The 17,011-nt window shown below is 34.0% G+C and overlaps 1 protein-coding gene across 1 annotated transcript; it reads right to left on the reverse strand.

Annotated features, from left to right (window-relative positions):
* Positions 1-1,425: 1,425 nt before the first annotated feature.
* LOC149800585 (uncharacterized) lies at positions 1,426-14,515 on the reverse strand. Its single transcript, XM_089954541.1, has 5 exons — positions 14,383-14,515; positions 13,859-13,928; positions 8,907-9,059; positions 8,111-8,265; positions 1,426-1,802 (listed from the first exon to the last, which is right to left on the reverse strand). The coding sequence occupies exons 1-5, from the start codon at positions 14,497-14,499 to the stop codon at positions 1,725-1,727; spliced, it is 573 nt and encodes a 190-aa protein (XP_089810667.1). The 5' UTR covers positions 14,500-14,515; the 3' UTR covers positions 1,426-1,724.
* Positions 14,516-17,011: the final 2,496 nt, after the last annotated feature.

Below are 17,011 nucleotides of genomic sequence, written 5' to 3' on the forward strand. Positions count from 1 at the left end.
TATATCTGTATATGTATATATATATATATGTATGTATATATGTCTGTATATGTATATATATATGTATATATATATATATATATATATATATATATATATATATATATATATATATATATATATATATATATATTGTGTTCCATGTTGTTATTTTCACTATTGCTATCTGAGCAAATTTTCATTCATTCCTACTGAAATATCGTTATATGAACGATCGATAGGTTCATAATTTCATTAATTCCTATTGCAATATCGTTATATGAACGATCGATAGGTTCATAATTTCATCCATTCCATTTTCAATATCGTTATGTGAACGATCGATAGGTTCATAATTGTATTCATTCCTATTGCAATATCGTTATATGACCGATAGATAGGTTCATAATTTCATGCATTTCAATATCGTTTTATGGACGATGGATTCAAATTTACATGCAATTCAATATCGTCATATGATAGATACATTCAAATTAACATGCATTTCAATATCGTTGTATGAACGATACATTCAAGAATGTGTTTATATTGGGGTGTAGATCATATACTTTTATTTTTTTGATCGGTGATAGGACTTAAGTCAGGTTTGTTTGAAATTCCATTTGTTAAATTCATGTTTGAGTTTTTACTCGTTGAGTTAATTGTTGTTGATAGTTCCATGTTAGGAACTTTATAATTTTCCTGATCTTTTTGTTCATAACGGTGTCAGATTTGTTAATATTTAGTTTGTGTTTATAAATAAACATCTTATAAACGCAGTTGTTTTTGGTGTGTCCCATAATCCAGTGCCATCACGGCTTCATCTTGTGACGTGCATGTTCATCATTGCTTATTTATATTAATTGTGCAGTGTTCTCTTCTCACAAGTCCTATCTGATAATGTATCACATTAGTAGATTTTAATATTTCATTCCTAGTACAGAATCACCAATCCATATTCATCCATTTCCAAAACCATTAATTCTTATTTTGACCAACCAATAATCACACACTTTATTTTGTTTTCACAAATTATCTGCATCTTTCTTTTCTCCTCATCATTACGACAAATTGTTACCTATTTACTTTGCATTAGACTCTTTGCTTTTTGTTTTTAATCAGTTTATTGTATTCATATGGAAATACTTTTTTTGTGCACAAAGCAAACTGCTTTTAAAATATACTACTGCATGCAACTATGATCTTCCAGAATTTAATAATATAAAATATGTAATTTGTACTAAAAATGTATAACAGTTTTGCCAAGGCAAAAATGTTGGCATCTTGACAGCTTTTATTAAATCAAGGCTATTTGTAATTTTTCATGATTAAAATGGTTTCTTTTCCTTAAGCAATAAAGATTAAGACATGAACTGAACTGTGGTTTTTGTTTTTGTTAGTAATGTCAACATAAAATCAATTCAGAGTGATTCCATGAATTTCTTTTAATGTCAGAAATATGAATATAATATTAATAAATCCAGGATAATGCATATTATCAAACCTTACACGATATGATTTTACAATCTATCTTTTAATGAGTTTGTTGTATTCTGTTACAGCATGTACATCTTTACACTGATGTTGGTCTCTGGATATTTGTCATTTAATCACCTTTATTGTCAGTGGTAAAATTCATAATTATGTTAAATTTACAGTTTGTTTCATGATTGGTGGACAATGAACCTAGCTGTTGGTCTCATGACTTGGGTCATTTCATCATCTGCCTTGACTTTCTTGCCGTGTTATGCGAATGTGGCCATCACTCCATAGTGGTCAGATATGTGATGTCTTTTCTGAACATAGGGATCATCTAATATTCTCTGAAAGCGTAATCGAAGAAAGATCTGAGATGAATGTTTTCAAATATTTCATTTTATAATAATAGTAAACAAAACCTGGAAAGTTGCAATTGCACCGAATACATTAAGCTGCAGAATAATAATGACACTTAATTGATTCTACAATTATGAACTCTATTAGAGACATCTTACGTATTGACTCGAGAGCAATAGAAATGGAAAATGAGGGCCATCACTGAGTCAGAATTAAAGAAGTAGACTCGTTACTAATTTATTTTAGCTTGGTTACAAGTTCAGATGCAGTATATGATTTCACTCCAAAAAGCTCTACTGTTTCTTTGCTGAATTTGGTGGCCCTGAGTGGCTGAGCGGTCTAAAGTGCTCACCGTTACAGATCATTGCCATCTCACCTCTTTCTGTCTGGGTTAGAGTCTTGGGTTTGGCAATTGTGGGTATGCAAGAAAGCTTGCTAGTAGTTTCTCATGGGTCGGTGGTTCTTTCCGGGGTTTTCCCCGGGTTCTTCCTCCACCATTTATGCTGGCTGCCATATATAGCCTATCTTGTGCTGAAAAATGGCGTTAAACCCTACAAAGACAACAACAAACTTCGCTGAATTTAATATCAAATTTATATTTGTGCCAGTGAGAACAACATATCAGAAAAGTCGAGTGACAATTCAAAAAACACAAGATACGGAAAATTATTATCATAGTATATTTGGAAATGTGTTGTCTGCAATTGTGTCTTTTACAAGTGTAAGAAGTTGACAAAAACATGAATAAAATGTATAATGAAGGCAAGATCCCAAAATGTTGGATCTAAAATTTTCACATGTACAATTAAAACAAAATAAAACTGATGGATTGTTAGGTTTTTGACTTGCTGAAGTTGACAGTCTATTGGATGTCTTGTTAGGAATTGGTTAAAGTATTACATTCCTTAGGACGTGCAGCAGCAGGAAATAAAAGTCAGGAAGGTTTATATAAATATATATATATATATATATATATATATATATATATATATATATATATATATATATATATATATATATATATATATATAGAGTCAGTAAATATGTTTGGAGTATACTATACTAGTAAAGTCAGTAAATACGTTTGGAGTATACTATACTAGTAAATATGTTTGGAGTATACTAATCCATAATTATATGGACACATTCAGTAAATACGTTTGGAGTATACTAATCCATACTAATATGGAGACATTCAGTAAATATCTTTGGAGTATACTAATCCATACTTATATGGACACTAGTATAATAAATACTTTTGAAGAAAAAAGAATTTGAGAAATGACAAAATATATTATTATATCAGAAGAGTAAATTTTCGAAACATTAAAAACAATCTTTTCTTGAATGAAAACTGTCTTGAAATGTGCCAGATTTATGATGATGGTGAAGCTCTCATTGTTGAAAGATTTATTTGAACATTAACAACTATAATGTACTTTATAGCAAACAACACAATAAATATTTTGGATGCTTTAAAACAAATGTTGAATAAATATTATAAGTACAGCAGTATTAAAATGGCACCGATAGAGGCAAGCAAAAGGAGAAAATTAAAATATTTGAATCTATATGGCACCGATAGAGGCAAGCAAAAGGAGAAATTTAAAATATTATTTGAATCTCTACGTGGATTCTATTTTTGAAGGATGAAAAGCAAATATGGTAAGAATGTCACAGAAAACAATGAACGTTTGAAAAAATTATACACGACAAACTGGACAGAGGAATATTTAAAATAGTTCTTAGGATGGCTAACCCAGTTGAGGACAAAATAAAAGATTTAATGGTGAAGAAATTACACATTTAGTAAATAACTTTGAAGTATACTATACCAAAATATTACATACATTTTGTAAATTAGTAAACCAGAAGAGTAAATTTCAGAAACATTAAAAACATTTTTTTCTCGCATGAAAATGTGCCAGATTTATAATGAAGTGAAGCTCTGGTTCTTGAAAGATCTAAATGACCATTACGAAATATGTACTTTCAGCAAAAGATACAAAATTATTTTGGATGTTTTATGACGAATGTTGGATAAATGTAATTAAAAACACAACAGTATTTAAATGGCACTGACAAAGGCAAGCAAAAGGATAATATTGAAATGTTTGTTATTTCAATCTATATGGGAATTTTATTTTTGAAACATGAAAAGCAGAAATAAAAATGTTGAACTGGTTTCTGCTTTGTCAAACCCCAACCAAAAATCTACCCCAGCTGATTCAAATATAATGCGACAGGAAATTAAAACTCTGCATTACCAAACAGAGTGGTTCATTCAGTAGTCTACATGCTAATCGTTGCACTGTGTCATTACACTAGTGATAGTAAAACTTGCCATATTTCCAGGACAGAAAATATAAAGTTGCAACAAAGTCATGAACTAGAAATCTCCATAGTTACTACGCACATTGTTAGAAGTGTAACCAGTAGGTCTACTGTACAGTATCGTACCATTGCCTTCCATAGAACATTTTCCAAAATAAGAACTGATGAACGCTAAAAGTTAACTATATAAAAGATATAATTTACTTACTGTTATTTTCATATGACATCAGTGGATTAAATGTGATAATACAGTAATAATTTCAAATGTTTGTATGGTTTCTATTTTCATGTGTGTACTTAGGGTTGACAGATAACCTCATTGCCCTTATTAACATGTTTGTATTAATGGGCGGTATTTATATGAACAATGACAGCAAGTTGCTCCAATCTAGACGTTGTGCAATACTTCTAACACATCACAATTATACATTTTTCATGACTTTTTCTAAGAGAGGCAAATATATATAGATCCTACTTTGGTAATTATTCGGATTTTCATAAAAGTGTATAAGATCTGATGAGCTTTATACAAAGTGAGAGGCAATAATAGTAGCTAATTAATACTACATGTGTCGATTCTACTAACTATACTGCAAACAACCAGGGTTACTTTAATTTAATTGGAAACAATTGGGTTAGAAAAATAATCTCAGTGTTTGTATTCAGTTTTTTGCAGGGATACATTGTCTCCCCAAAAGGCTAAACCCCAGGGATACATAGCCTCCCCACAAGTCCTAAACCCCAAGGATACATAGTCTCCCCACAAGACTAAACCCGAGGGATACATAGTCTCCACATAAGGCTAATCCCCAGGGATAAATAGTCTCTCCACAAGGCTATACCCCAGGGATACAAAGTATCTCTACAAGGCTGAACCCCAGCATAGATTTTATTAATCCTGCATGTGTATAATCAGCTAATAGGTTATTTTAGAACTTATTTTGACACATTAATAGGTGACTTATTTTAAAAATTACACACCTACAACGCACGAATTCGTAGATGTGATTATATTACAGCCACTGGAAAATCATTATGCTTAAATTTGGTAACTCAGACGTCCATGTTTCAATCACTTTATCCATCTGTTAAACAGTACCAGTTCTGTTGTTGAGAAAAGACAACAAATACTTCCACATTTTGCTTTAAAGAATTATAGTAATATAGGGTTTTACGAAGTAGTTAATATCCAGTAATATAGTCTGGAATGTTGGCAACCGTAATGCTAGTCTAGGTACAGGTACCAGACAACATTATCAGTTAAGCCATGTTGTTGTTGTTTTTGTTGGGTTGAACGCCATTTTTCAGCACAGATGTTGCTACACATGGCAGCCAGTATTAATGGTGGAGGAAGAACCCGTGCTTTCTCACACACCTACATTGGCTGAATCCGAGACTCGAACCCACTCAAACAGAGGTGAGATGGTAGTGATCCGTACCGGAGAGCGCTTTAGACCACTCGGTCACTCGGGGCCCCAGGTAAGCCATGACAATTACGTTGAGAATCTGGCGATATACTAACAGGCAAATTAAATATGTGCATAAATAGAACATCAAGTTATTAGCAATTAAAGCTATAAATCTTACTGCAACAAATATTGGTGGATAGCAATTATTTGAACAAGAGTGGCAATATTATAAAAGGAGATTTGAACATTGATAGTAATCTTATCTTGAATGTCAGTAACCCAGCTGGTGAGGAAAGATTGTCTTAATAAATTTTATGTGGGTAACAAAAGCCCAAATATATTTTTATCTTACGGTAGAAACTATTATTAATTTATTATTTAAATGCCACACCACAATACAATGTAATTCGAAACACCGACACTGGTGTTGGGGAAGAAGAGCCAGGAAATATAAACACATCATCGAATAACATTTCTTAAAACTGGTTTGTCTTCACAGAGGAAGGTGTGGAGCTTATTTATGCATATATTAGTATCCGTGATATAAAGAAAACAAAATATTTTATTGGACTTTGAATGGTGAAATAACAAAATATTAAATAGTTTCTAAACTATTGTTAACATGAAAATACGCTAACAACCAAAATACATGTGTCACAGTTCTTTGTATCTGTTCCTGCAGGAAGCCAGTTAGCGTTATATAGTATCGCCAACGTAGGCGGCGCTTATCTTTACACAGCACATCAATGGCTTTAACAGAAATAAATACAAGATATGAGCAAACAAACCCTTCAACAAATTAATGAGAAAATCATCCTGTTTAAAGGTGACTATATTTTCATTGCTGAAACAGGTTTATTTGGAAGTACACGAGACAATCAAGATATACCATTTGAAACCTTAAATACTTGAAGATAATGATAATAAGAGGAACATCATGTTGCCTCTAGGTTATCATAACACCTATGTGGTTGGATCGCGATTGACAAATATTGATGCATTCACTGGCATTGCTTTATGCATACAATTTTTAACAAACTTTTAATTCAACCGTTAGTACAAGTATATGGCGTGGATATTTATCAGAATAAACAAAACGTACTGTGAATTTTTGTCTATTCTTGGAAAGCTCAAATACACATATTTAGTTTTGCGATCTAATGTAATGTAATGCCATACAAATGTTGACCAGCAAAACAGCTGTTAACCACCACATGATCTTGTAACAAGTTTATATAGCGGTTACAGAAAATCATAAAATTGGTAAATGCGGATTTAGTAAAATTATGACTTCATTCCAATTTTAAGCAGACCAAAATAAGACTTACAGAAATAAAGTATTGTTGATCGCGCGACGAAGTTCAAAGATCGCTGGGCGGTGCTATGTTCGCGTTAATATTGCCACAGTGTATTGATGAATCCACAATTGTGTATTTATTTTAAAATACAGCATGAATTCAATTACTTTGTTTCTTGTAGTGTATTCCTTTAATATTAACCCTTAGGTAAGAAAACGAAATGAGTATATAATTAAACGTTATTGCATTTGTACGGGAAAATATGAACTCGTTTTTTCGGAATAATACTGTACTCCATGCCCGTGCAGTATATCTTAGAAGAAAAAAACATCGTTCATATTTTCTCACACAAATACATTAACCAATAAAGAAAACAAGCTATATGGAGTCTTTCCAGATTTATTTGAAGCGTTAAAAGCTAAACGGTTATGAAGCTTAAAGTAGTATGCATGTATTAAATTGTACTGGACGTTTACACATTGGGCAATGGTTTCTTTTGAAATAACCATCCATTATATTAATCATTCAAGAAAACAGAAATGTTTGCATTCTTCTTATAAATATATCATACAACTATCGTCCAGTCTTTCATTAGATAATATACCGTGTATGTGTAACATTTGTATGACCTCTTGCAATGGATGACCTTTTCTATATATTAGATCCATAATGTTAATACCTATAAGTAAATATACCCATTCTAAATGACCATTTTGACATGCTATGCTAATGCGTAATCATTCTTTGCATTTATAAGGGTACTAAGATCTTGTTCAGACAACACTTTTGCTAATTCAGAATGTTCATTTACGTACAAACCGAACATCTTGTGTTATCAATGATAACTAAAAAACTGTGTTTCTTCATTTTTATTAATACACGTTCTATAGAGTCGATGTTTTTCATTTTCCATAATTCATGTCCAATAGAGTCCTGAACTATTAGTCTCCACCTTCGACTTAAGAAGCAAACGTGTATATATTGAGCAAGAAGTTGTAAAACTATAAAACAAACATGCATTAATCTAAACAATAGTATCTGCTCTAAAACAAGCCCCACTGTGCATGAATATGGTCTTGCTATGTATTGGAAGATACTAGATGTGTTGCGTGTCCTTTCTCTGTGTCTAAACATTTCGGGCTTGCAATTGTTTATATGCATTCAAGAAATCGGAAAACCAATTTTTACTCCCACTTGCTCTTAGTATGGATTATATTAATAAAAACCAATATAAATATGACAAGTCTTCCTTACCGTAATACACATAAGGGTGTGACCCCGTAGAAAGATGTGGTCAATAGTCCAGTCGCAGTCTTGTTGAAGCCATGTGTTGCCGTTACAAAAGGTACACTTATTAATGACAGTGTGAAACAGTCTGGCTTTAGTGCTGGTTAAGGCTTCATAAGAGTCTGGAAAAGTCAAAATGAATTATAATATTACAAAATCTCTGTGCTAACTTACATTTGAAACGTTCACGGTCAAGTTTTAACTTAATTTAACAATTACGTTCAAAATTTGGTTTATTCAGAAGCGACTTGCATAACGTTCAAAAGTTGTATGCATGTCAATGCTGTCTACAAACACCCAACCACACCCGCACATACATACCTACATAATCACTTCTTGTTGTTGTAGGGTTTAACGCCATTTTTCAGCATACGATAGGCTATAGATGGCTGCCAGTATTAATGGTGGAGGATGAACCCGGGATAACCCCAGAAAGAACCACCGACCCACGAGAAGCTACTGGCAAGCTTTCTCTCATACCCACATTGGCTGAATCCGAGACTCGAACCCACGCAGACAGAGGTGAGATGGCAGTGATCCGTAACGGACAGCGCTTTAGACCACTCGGTCACTCGGGGCTCCACATAATCTCTCTCTCTCTCTCTCTCTCTCTCTCTCTCTCTCTCTCTCTATATATATATATATATATATATATATATATATATATATATATATATATATATATTCTGTTGTGTCTTTGCGAATCGCAAGGTTGAATTTACAACGGTCTTGTTTTATAAGTTACCCAGTTATTTGAGATTACCTGGCAGTTCAGAACACACGTTGCTTTCAGGTAGTTCGGGGCCAGTGTTGAAGTCTCCCGCTAGCACCAGTCGAGTTTTATCTTTGATAGCTGCAAGGAGTTTGTCAACCTCTGCCCGGTTCTGAGCTGTATAGTTACCATACTGGTGGAATGCTAAAAAAGTATAAAAATAAAAACTAACACAACTTAGATAGCTCGCTGTCGCTAATCGTCATGTCACCATTTTTGTGCCTACACTTGACTCAGAACACTAGGTACAATTTGTACACGATCTGAAGACGTAACCTCATTTGGTTGGATATAATGTCGCTACGTTGTAAAGTACAAACTATTTATATGTACTTTAAATTATCATCAACCAAGGTTTATAAATTATGTGATGCTCTAAGGCCTGTATAATACAGTAGCAATACACACACTTTACTCCTTTGAGGTCCTAGATTCAATCCTCGGTTCCAGCAAATTCAAGGTCCAGCACTCGTTTAACTGGGGGCATTATTTATTGAAGATTGTTTCCATTTCGGTGACCATTTCATGCAGGATAAAACCCTCTGTTGTATGTAGCATAAGCTGTTAGAACCTTTATAACTGACGCTAAAAATCTATGAGCGTTTGCTAAACAGATCCATACGATTCTCTTTTTATCCCACCCCATTCAATATGTGCCCATGGGGATGTAGGGTGGGAGTGGTGGTAGGTATACAACTATGGAGGAGCATTACCGCCATAACTTTATGTATATTATTATGTATATCTATAGTTTTGCTTAAATCCTGGTACAATATTTTATTTAATATTCATGCTTGTAAATTGTACAGAATATCGTTAGTTGAATTGGCCTACGACCCGAGTCTGTTGAGAGCAAAAATTACATGGGATCTGTAAACGCATGTTTACGTATGTATTGACAATTATTAGTAATAAAATTGATAATTATTCTTAATGGCGCCATTGAACTATTTTCTCACTAGCTGATGGGGTTTCGGCGTTTCTAGAAGAATTCAGTAAATTCCCATTGGTCGGGCTGAGTCACATGAATAGGCAATTTCGAGATAAAATGAGTAGTAAGATCTATCAAGTGGGGTATATTTTGAAATTTAGTGGCAATAAAAGCTAGATATAAGGAGAGAACTCAGCAATCAGATTATTTCCGATTTTTGTAGTCATCCTCATTTCTTGTGTCCCTGTTGTAGGTCCTCATGCGTGTTTTGTTTACTTAGATATTATTCGAGAGGAAAAAAAACATTTGTTTGGACTGTTCAGTGGAAATAGAAAGTGTTCATTATTTGGACTATACTATTATACTGGAAACTGTTGTGAATTATTAGAAGGAGTTGTGGACGATGAAATCTTAATAACGTCACGCTTTTTGGCGGAAAATTTCATTTCCGGTTTAACAATTTATACAGAACTTTTCGTTCACTTAGGACTTTAATAGAATTTAATCAGGATTATTCTGGATTCACATTATACTACTGTAAGTTCCTCTCACCTTTTAATTTATGTCTTTGATAATTGTTAAGTGTTACAAAACGTGATGGTTTTGCTTCTTTCTGTTACTTACTTTCTGACCATTGCATCGTCACGATATATTTTTTATTATTATACTATGTAGTTTGCATTACTCTTTGTTTGTCTTTTCTAGGTATATCGGATATACATTCCGAGTTGTACTTTTACCTCGGCCATCATTTATTACTAAATTGTTAAGTTTGATATAATTGTGCTGCAATGTCCTGTCTTATGGTTCCATGAGATTGATTCTATGTGGAGCTTTGTTACACACGTTAGGATTCTTAATTGTGTCTTCCTAACTCTGAATTTCCACTTTACAATTTGCAGATTTCATTTGATAGCAAACTCTTAAGTATCGTATTGGTAAAATGTTTGATTTCTCGGACATTCCACTGTAGCACAGCGACAGTTGCAAAATTTATGTTAGCATGATGCAAATTTCAATAAATTATTGCTCCAACAGAGGGCGCCGTTATATTAACGAATAGAATGACAGTAGGTCCGCTATTTTGCAATTTCTACTCAATGTGGACTGATAAAGGGATGAGGCCTGCATTACTTAGTCATCAACTCGCGCGCGCTCGTGTGTGTGTGTGATTTGCATTATTACGTAGCTTTAACGATTTTCAGTCATATCGCTACGATGTCTGCAGTGTGGCAGTTATAGTGATGTCTTGCACTGGTGCATCATTCCGCAGACATGTAGCATGATGTCCTACCCAGTCACATTATCCTGACACCAAGCCGACCAGTCCTAGCACTAACATCTTAATGCTGAGCGCCTAATGAGGCATCTGCAAGTACCATTTTTAAGTATTTGGTATCACTCGGCTGGGGTTCGAACCCACTACCTCCCACGTCCTAGACGGACGCTTTAACCACTTGGAAACCGGCTCGGTCGTCAACAAAAAAAATTGATAAGTAATAAAGACAATATAGACGCTTCTTTGTCCTAGAGTACTGTTTCCTTTGTTGATATTTTTGTTGTTCGTGTGTGTGTGTGTGTGTGTGTGTGTGTATGTGTGTGTGCATAAACGTATAATCCCTCTACATGTGGAGTAACAATTCGTAACCTTCACCATTCGTTAGTAGTTCCAGCGTCTTCTCCGTTTTCCTAATTCATGTTTATCTTTATTATCTTTATTATTATTATTATTATTATTGTTGTTGTTGTTGTTGTTGTTGTACCGCACTTATTTTAAATTGACACTCATATCTCAGATTAATTGACTGGGGATTTTAAAATAAAGAAGAATTTTTCAAAAGTTGAATAAAATCACGTAGTCTTCCAAGTTTTTAACCCCTTTCCCCCTCTCTCTACCTCTCTCTCTCTCTCTAACACTCATATGTACATACTGTGGCAAACACACACACACACACACGCGTCTTTGTGTGTGTGTGTGTGTGTGTGTGTGTTATCAGGGATCTATAATAGACATTTAACTTCATTTACCAATACATACTGTCCATTTTAAACCAAAGAATGCGTCAAAGTCACTAGTGGCTGATTACGTGAATAACTTCATAAGGGAGCATTATGTGACGTTTTTATGATGAAGCATCTGGAAAATGTTTCTGGCAAGAGAAAGTTTAATCAATTTATGAGAATAAATGACCACCTCGCATTGTTCATTTATTTGTAATTCTGTGTTCATAGCTATACATTCTTATGCAGTAATACAATAATGATGCGGAATATTAGCAGTCATTAAATTGTATGTTTTTAAAACTTTCATTTTTACCAAGACAGTAATGTTACAAATTGAAATTAAGAATCTTATTGATTTGTTAAAAATATTTCATGTTGACTTCACAATTGGTGTTTTAATGAAGAACGTTAATTGTGATCGAAGTGCGAGCGAGAGAGAGAGAGAGAGAGAGATGGGGACGGGTGGAGGAGGTGGAGGGGAAGGATTGGTGGTATGAGCCGGTAGCGATGTTGCAGATGCTATACCGACTTGTCAAAAAAAAAACGTCGAACTGAAACACGATTTTTTTTGCTATAATAATTGCGGTTTAAATGTAATAATTCAAACTTTACAAAAACCAAAATAAGTTAATTTAACTGAAGTATGATATGCATTAGTTACAGTTCGTGTACATGGGCAAAAATAGGAATAGTAAAAGTAAACAGTAACATTCAACGCCCTTCGTCCCCACTATATATAGAGTTAGAAAGACACAATAAAGAATCCTAACGTGTGTAATACAAATAGACATATAATCACTCAGTCACTGCTAGAGCAATGAATGAGGATTTAGAAACAAACAAACAAACAATTTTTTGCGAGGCAGGGCAAATTAGCCAGGACATGTTTTGAATTATGATTACTTCTTACTTGTAACTTTCAAATTAAAGGATGTTATGTATATTACCGTTATGGTAATTAACATATGGCATCAAACGAATTGTCAACATGCGATGAAGATATTGAGAGATGTAAAGATACAATGAATACATGTATTGATCTGTAATATTAAAAACATGCACATATAATCACTCACACAGAAATTGGTATGATGAAATTGCAATATTCCAACATCACGCATCTTGAACTTAGAAATAGTTATTGGCAGCTACAAAGATGCAACCCAGAATGTATATCTTTCACACATAGAAAATACACAATAGAGGAAAAAAAATATACATTGCATATTTTAAAAAAGCACATGCTTATAATTATGGCGTACATCCTCTTCGATATAGACCGATGACCACCTGTGGCAATATCTAAATATTTGTCTGTCGAGCCAAGTAATGTATATGTGGTTTAATAAAGAGGAAATGAGTTAGGTATTGTTGTAAGGTGGAGATTTAAATGGTTTCGAGATTTCATCTAGGGACCGCATTCCCATTCGCTCCATCCTCAAGACTGAATCGAGATTCTAAACCCAGTTTGAACATGAACAGATCATATATATTGTATCTTAAGATATTAAAATGTCTTCTTAAAATGAGAATATATTTTAGATATAATTATACAGATGAAAATGTATCTCCCTCTCCACCCCAACAAATTCGAGAAGCCTTGTATATATCTGTAGACCAATCCCAATTATAATCCAAAGATTCAAGTCTCTGTTTAACGGTACCTGGTTACGTGTTCGACGATACACGAATATACACGCACAAACACAAGCATGCACGTCTAAACGGACAGCACCAAATGATCCCCGCCTTTTTGTTCCAGAAGCCCGAGAATAAAAAGATATCAAACCTGAATATTTTGCCCTGATACAATTTGTGTAGTCTTCTTTCCAGCAAATAAACAAAAGTCAAAAGTTTAGCAGTAGAAAAAGTCCGTTTTCATCATCGTTTCAGCAATAAAACTAAACCTAGAGGAGAGAAAAGTCAGTCTGAGGTATGATTTGAAACGTTTGTACAAAATTTATATTTCTTGATTATTCTCTTCTTATAATTTTTTTTTAAAATTTACCTTCAGGATAGAAGTTTCCCAAAAAATGTGTTGATAGATGCGTGCACACAACTGTACCTATTGTCCTGATCTGAAAAAAGCTCAAATATTCCGTAAAATATTATATACATTTCATGCTACCTATCCATGTACCAACACACCAATACGATTGACGAACATAAGAAAGAGAGCTATAGTAAACTTAATAACTTTATAGTAATATTATTCAATGGAATCAAACTTAAATTTACACATGATAGATGTATCTTATTTCAGCATAGTTATTAGGATCTTTTGAAGCAAATGTTAAAGCAGATAAACCCAAACGCACCAAAGTATCATAAATAAATAAATAAATAAATAAGTAGCCAGAAAAACATGACTACATTAACAAGGATGTATGGTCAATATTAAAACAGCTGTTCAAATAAAATTTGGATTGATCTGAAATAAATATAAAGATTGCGGTCTCAATACAAGAAATATCAAAGAAAGTGAATATGAAATATTAATAGAGATATGTTATTCGTATGTAAATCACTTACATTTGCTTGAAGATAGCCTCGTTTTGCTATCTCCTTAACACCCGGATGATACTCCACTGCCTTAGCTTTTCGCATTTGATGCTTGCTGAATAACAAAAGACCCGGCACGTTTATCATCGTCGTAGAATTTAAATGACACCTGATGAAAGAAGCAAATAGGATATCGAGTTAAATGTTTACGTTTACTTGTATATTATCTGACACTGCCTATTGACTAGAATGCAATTCCAAGCTGCTTCAATCGGCACTCAGAAATACTCTAGATCAGTGTTGATGTGCTAATGTATGTTACTCAGATATGTGAGAACAATGGAGAGCGCAAACAGTAAGGGAACGTGAGAAAAGGTAAGGGAACGCCGTTCCCATGCGTTCGCACAGCAATAAACCCCTGCTCTATATGCAGGAATATCTTTGTATTGAATGCCCCTAGGGGTGGTGCGGGGGATGGGGTGGGGGGATTACGGCTTCCCCATCCCCCTCTAAAACAATAAAAGCAATGAGAGCGAAATGATATCAAGATACGGTAAACTTTCATTTGTTAGATTGTATGGCTGGAAACGCTTAAAATGCACGAGCAGCTGGATGTTTCGAGCTCATGGATCCTATCAATGCTTCTGTCCCACACACCTCTTGCTTCATTATTTACTCACCCCACCCCCAGCGGTATTTCTAAATCCTCCCCTGGCCCGACGTTACCACTTCATTTTCTCAATTCCTCTCTTAAAATGTATTTAATCTATAGTTCGTTCAGCACAACATCGCAAATGATATAGCAGCTGCCTTGCTAGGTGTTCAGCATTAAGAGGTTAGTGTTAGGACTGGTCGGCCTGGTGTCAGGATAATGTGACTGGGTGGGACATCATGATACATGTCTGCAGATATCGTAGCGATAAGACTGAAATATTGTTAAAGCTACGCTAAAAATCCAAATCACATCACACAACATATTTGTGTTTGTTACTCAGTGAATTGTTTCGTTTGGCGTCATTAAATTTAGTTAAAAGTAACTGCTTCGTTTCGCGCAAGAAGTATTTCAACACCTTTCGTATCGACATAGAGCGTAACATCTAAACCAAGGTGTTCTGTTTGCACAAAAGGTTTAATGCCGCCAAAACATGTGGATGAGTCGATTTATTTATTTCAGACGTGAGTAGCTTTTGTTTTCGGCCATATTGTAATTGTTTTTATTTGAATTCTTTGCCGTATGTAAAATAGTCTCTTAGAGAATTTAGGACGAACATGGTGTATGAAATGTACAAAGAACATTCTTTATCATCATTATTGAATGCATCATGTTGCGCTGTACGTCTTTAACGATTATGTTAAATCCTTCACGCACTAAACGAATTCAGTAATTGTTGCTATGTTTCGAGACGCTGACATGCAAATTCAACGAGAAACAGACATGTGTATCATTCGTGATTCTGAGCGGAACGAACTAGAGACCTTTACAGAAACCAAATTGTACATATCCAGTTTAATTGATGTACCGTGTGTGTGTGTGTGTGTGTGTATGTGTGTGTGTGTGTGCTACTCACGGCAGAATGTGATCCAATAATACAACTAAATATAACGATATTGCAGATTGGTTTTGAACTGAACTCTCGTACGACTTCTCACAAAGTCTCGTGGGCATAATATTAACCTCTTCGGTTAACCCTGACAGGTTACTTGTGTAACGGGTAAAGAAGCATTTCAGACGACATGATACGAGTATAGGTTTCGACATTCCGAAACCAGGCTGAAAACAATATCTCGTGTTTCCGAGTTCAGAAGATCGAGTATTGATGTCCGCGAACCTATAAGAACTATTTATTAAGCCTTTTTTCAGTTTAATTTTCATATGTAATAATTTGGTTCAGTACGCATATTATTACTTGTAACTAAAGCAGCTTTAGTTATCCCGGTCACGTTTTGCGTGTAGATCATCGCTTACACTGTTGCAGGGCATCCGAATTACATGAAAAAGTTTCATGTACTGTAAAATAACCGGGTGTTTGCTTGTAACTGTATATTGAAAATAATGATTGAAGTTAGAGTAGCGATGAAATTTCGTTTTTTTCTTCTTAATTTTAGAGTATATCCAATAATCGAATTTGAAAACTGATACAATCGTCTAAAATTAATGGAAACGAAATCCTTACGCTTATCTTTATAAACAATATAATGCTACGTTACAGTGAAATTAAAGAAAATTATATATAAGTTACTATGGCGTTTTTAGACGACCTACGATAAACATATATGTTATGACTCCAAACAATGTTTTTCTACTTTGAAATATAAGAAAACTAAATCAAAGTTCTTATGAACATTCTTCAAACAGAATGTTGTTGACTCACGGCATAAGAACGATCCTCGTGCTTATCACCAAAAGGCGTCTCATACCCATCTTTCAGCGTTTGCAACTATATGCAAAGAAAGAAACTCCAAATGGGCAAGGAATTCTTCAAAATAATATGAAGGAAAATGTACATGTTGCAAGAAAGGGCGACATTATTTACTGCTGTTGTCAGGTACTGAAAACCTTAGATTAAAGTCAAAAACTGCAATATTCAGAATGTAGTCACATCCTCTTTACTTTTTTGATGCGTTGGTGTATTTTTGCAATATGTATTTAGTTCTCATT

The sequence above is a fragment of the Sinohyriopsis cumingii genome, chromosome 4 (assembly GCF_028554795.1).
Source record: "Sinohyriopsis cumingii isolate HCF-2022 chromosome 4, ASM2855479v2, whole genome shotgun sequence".
Lineage (NCBI taxonomy): Eukaryota > Metazoa > Mollusca > Bivalvia > Unionida > Unionidae > Sinohyriopsis > Sinohyriopsis cumingii.

Bases quoted from the DNA above. Each gene is read 5' to 3' on its own strand.
- LOC149800585 (XM_089954541.1), bottom strand. From the start codon at position 14,499: ATGATAAACGTGCCGGGTCTTTTGTTATTCAGCAAGCATCAAATGCGA. The intron at 9,060-13,858 runs GTAAATTTTAAA...ATACTTTTTTAG, and splicing joins GGGAAACTTCTATCCTGAAG to CATTCCACCAGTATGGTAAC. The intron at 8,266-8,906 runs GTAATCTCAAAT...TGACTTTTCCAG, and splicing joins CGTGTGTTCTGAACTGCCAG to ACTCTTATGAAGCCTTAACC.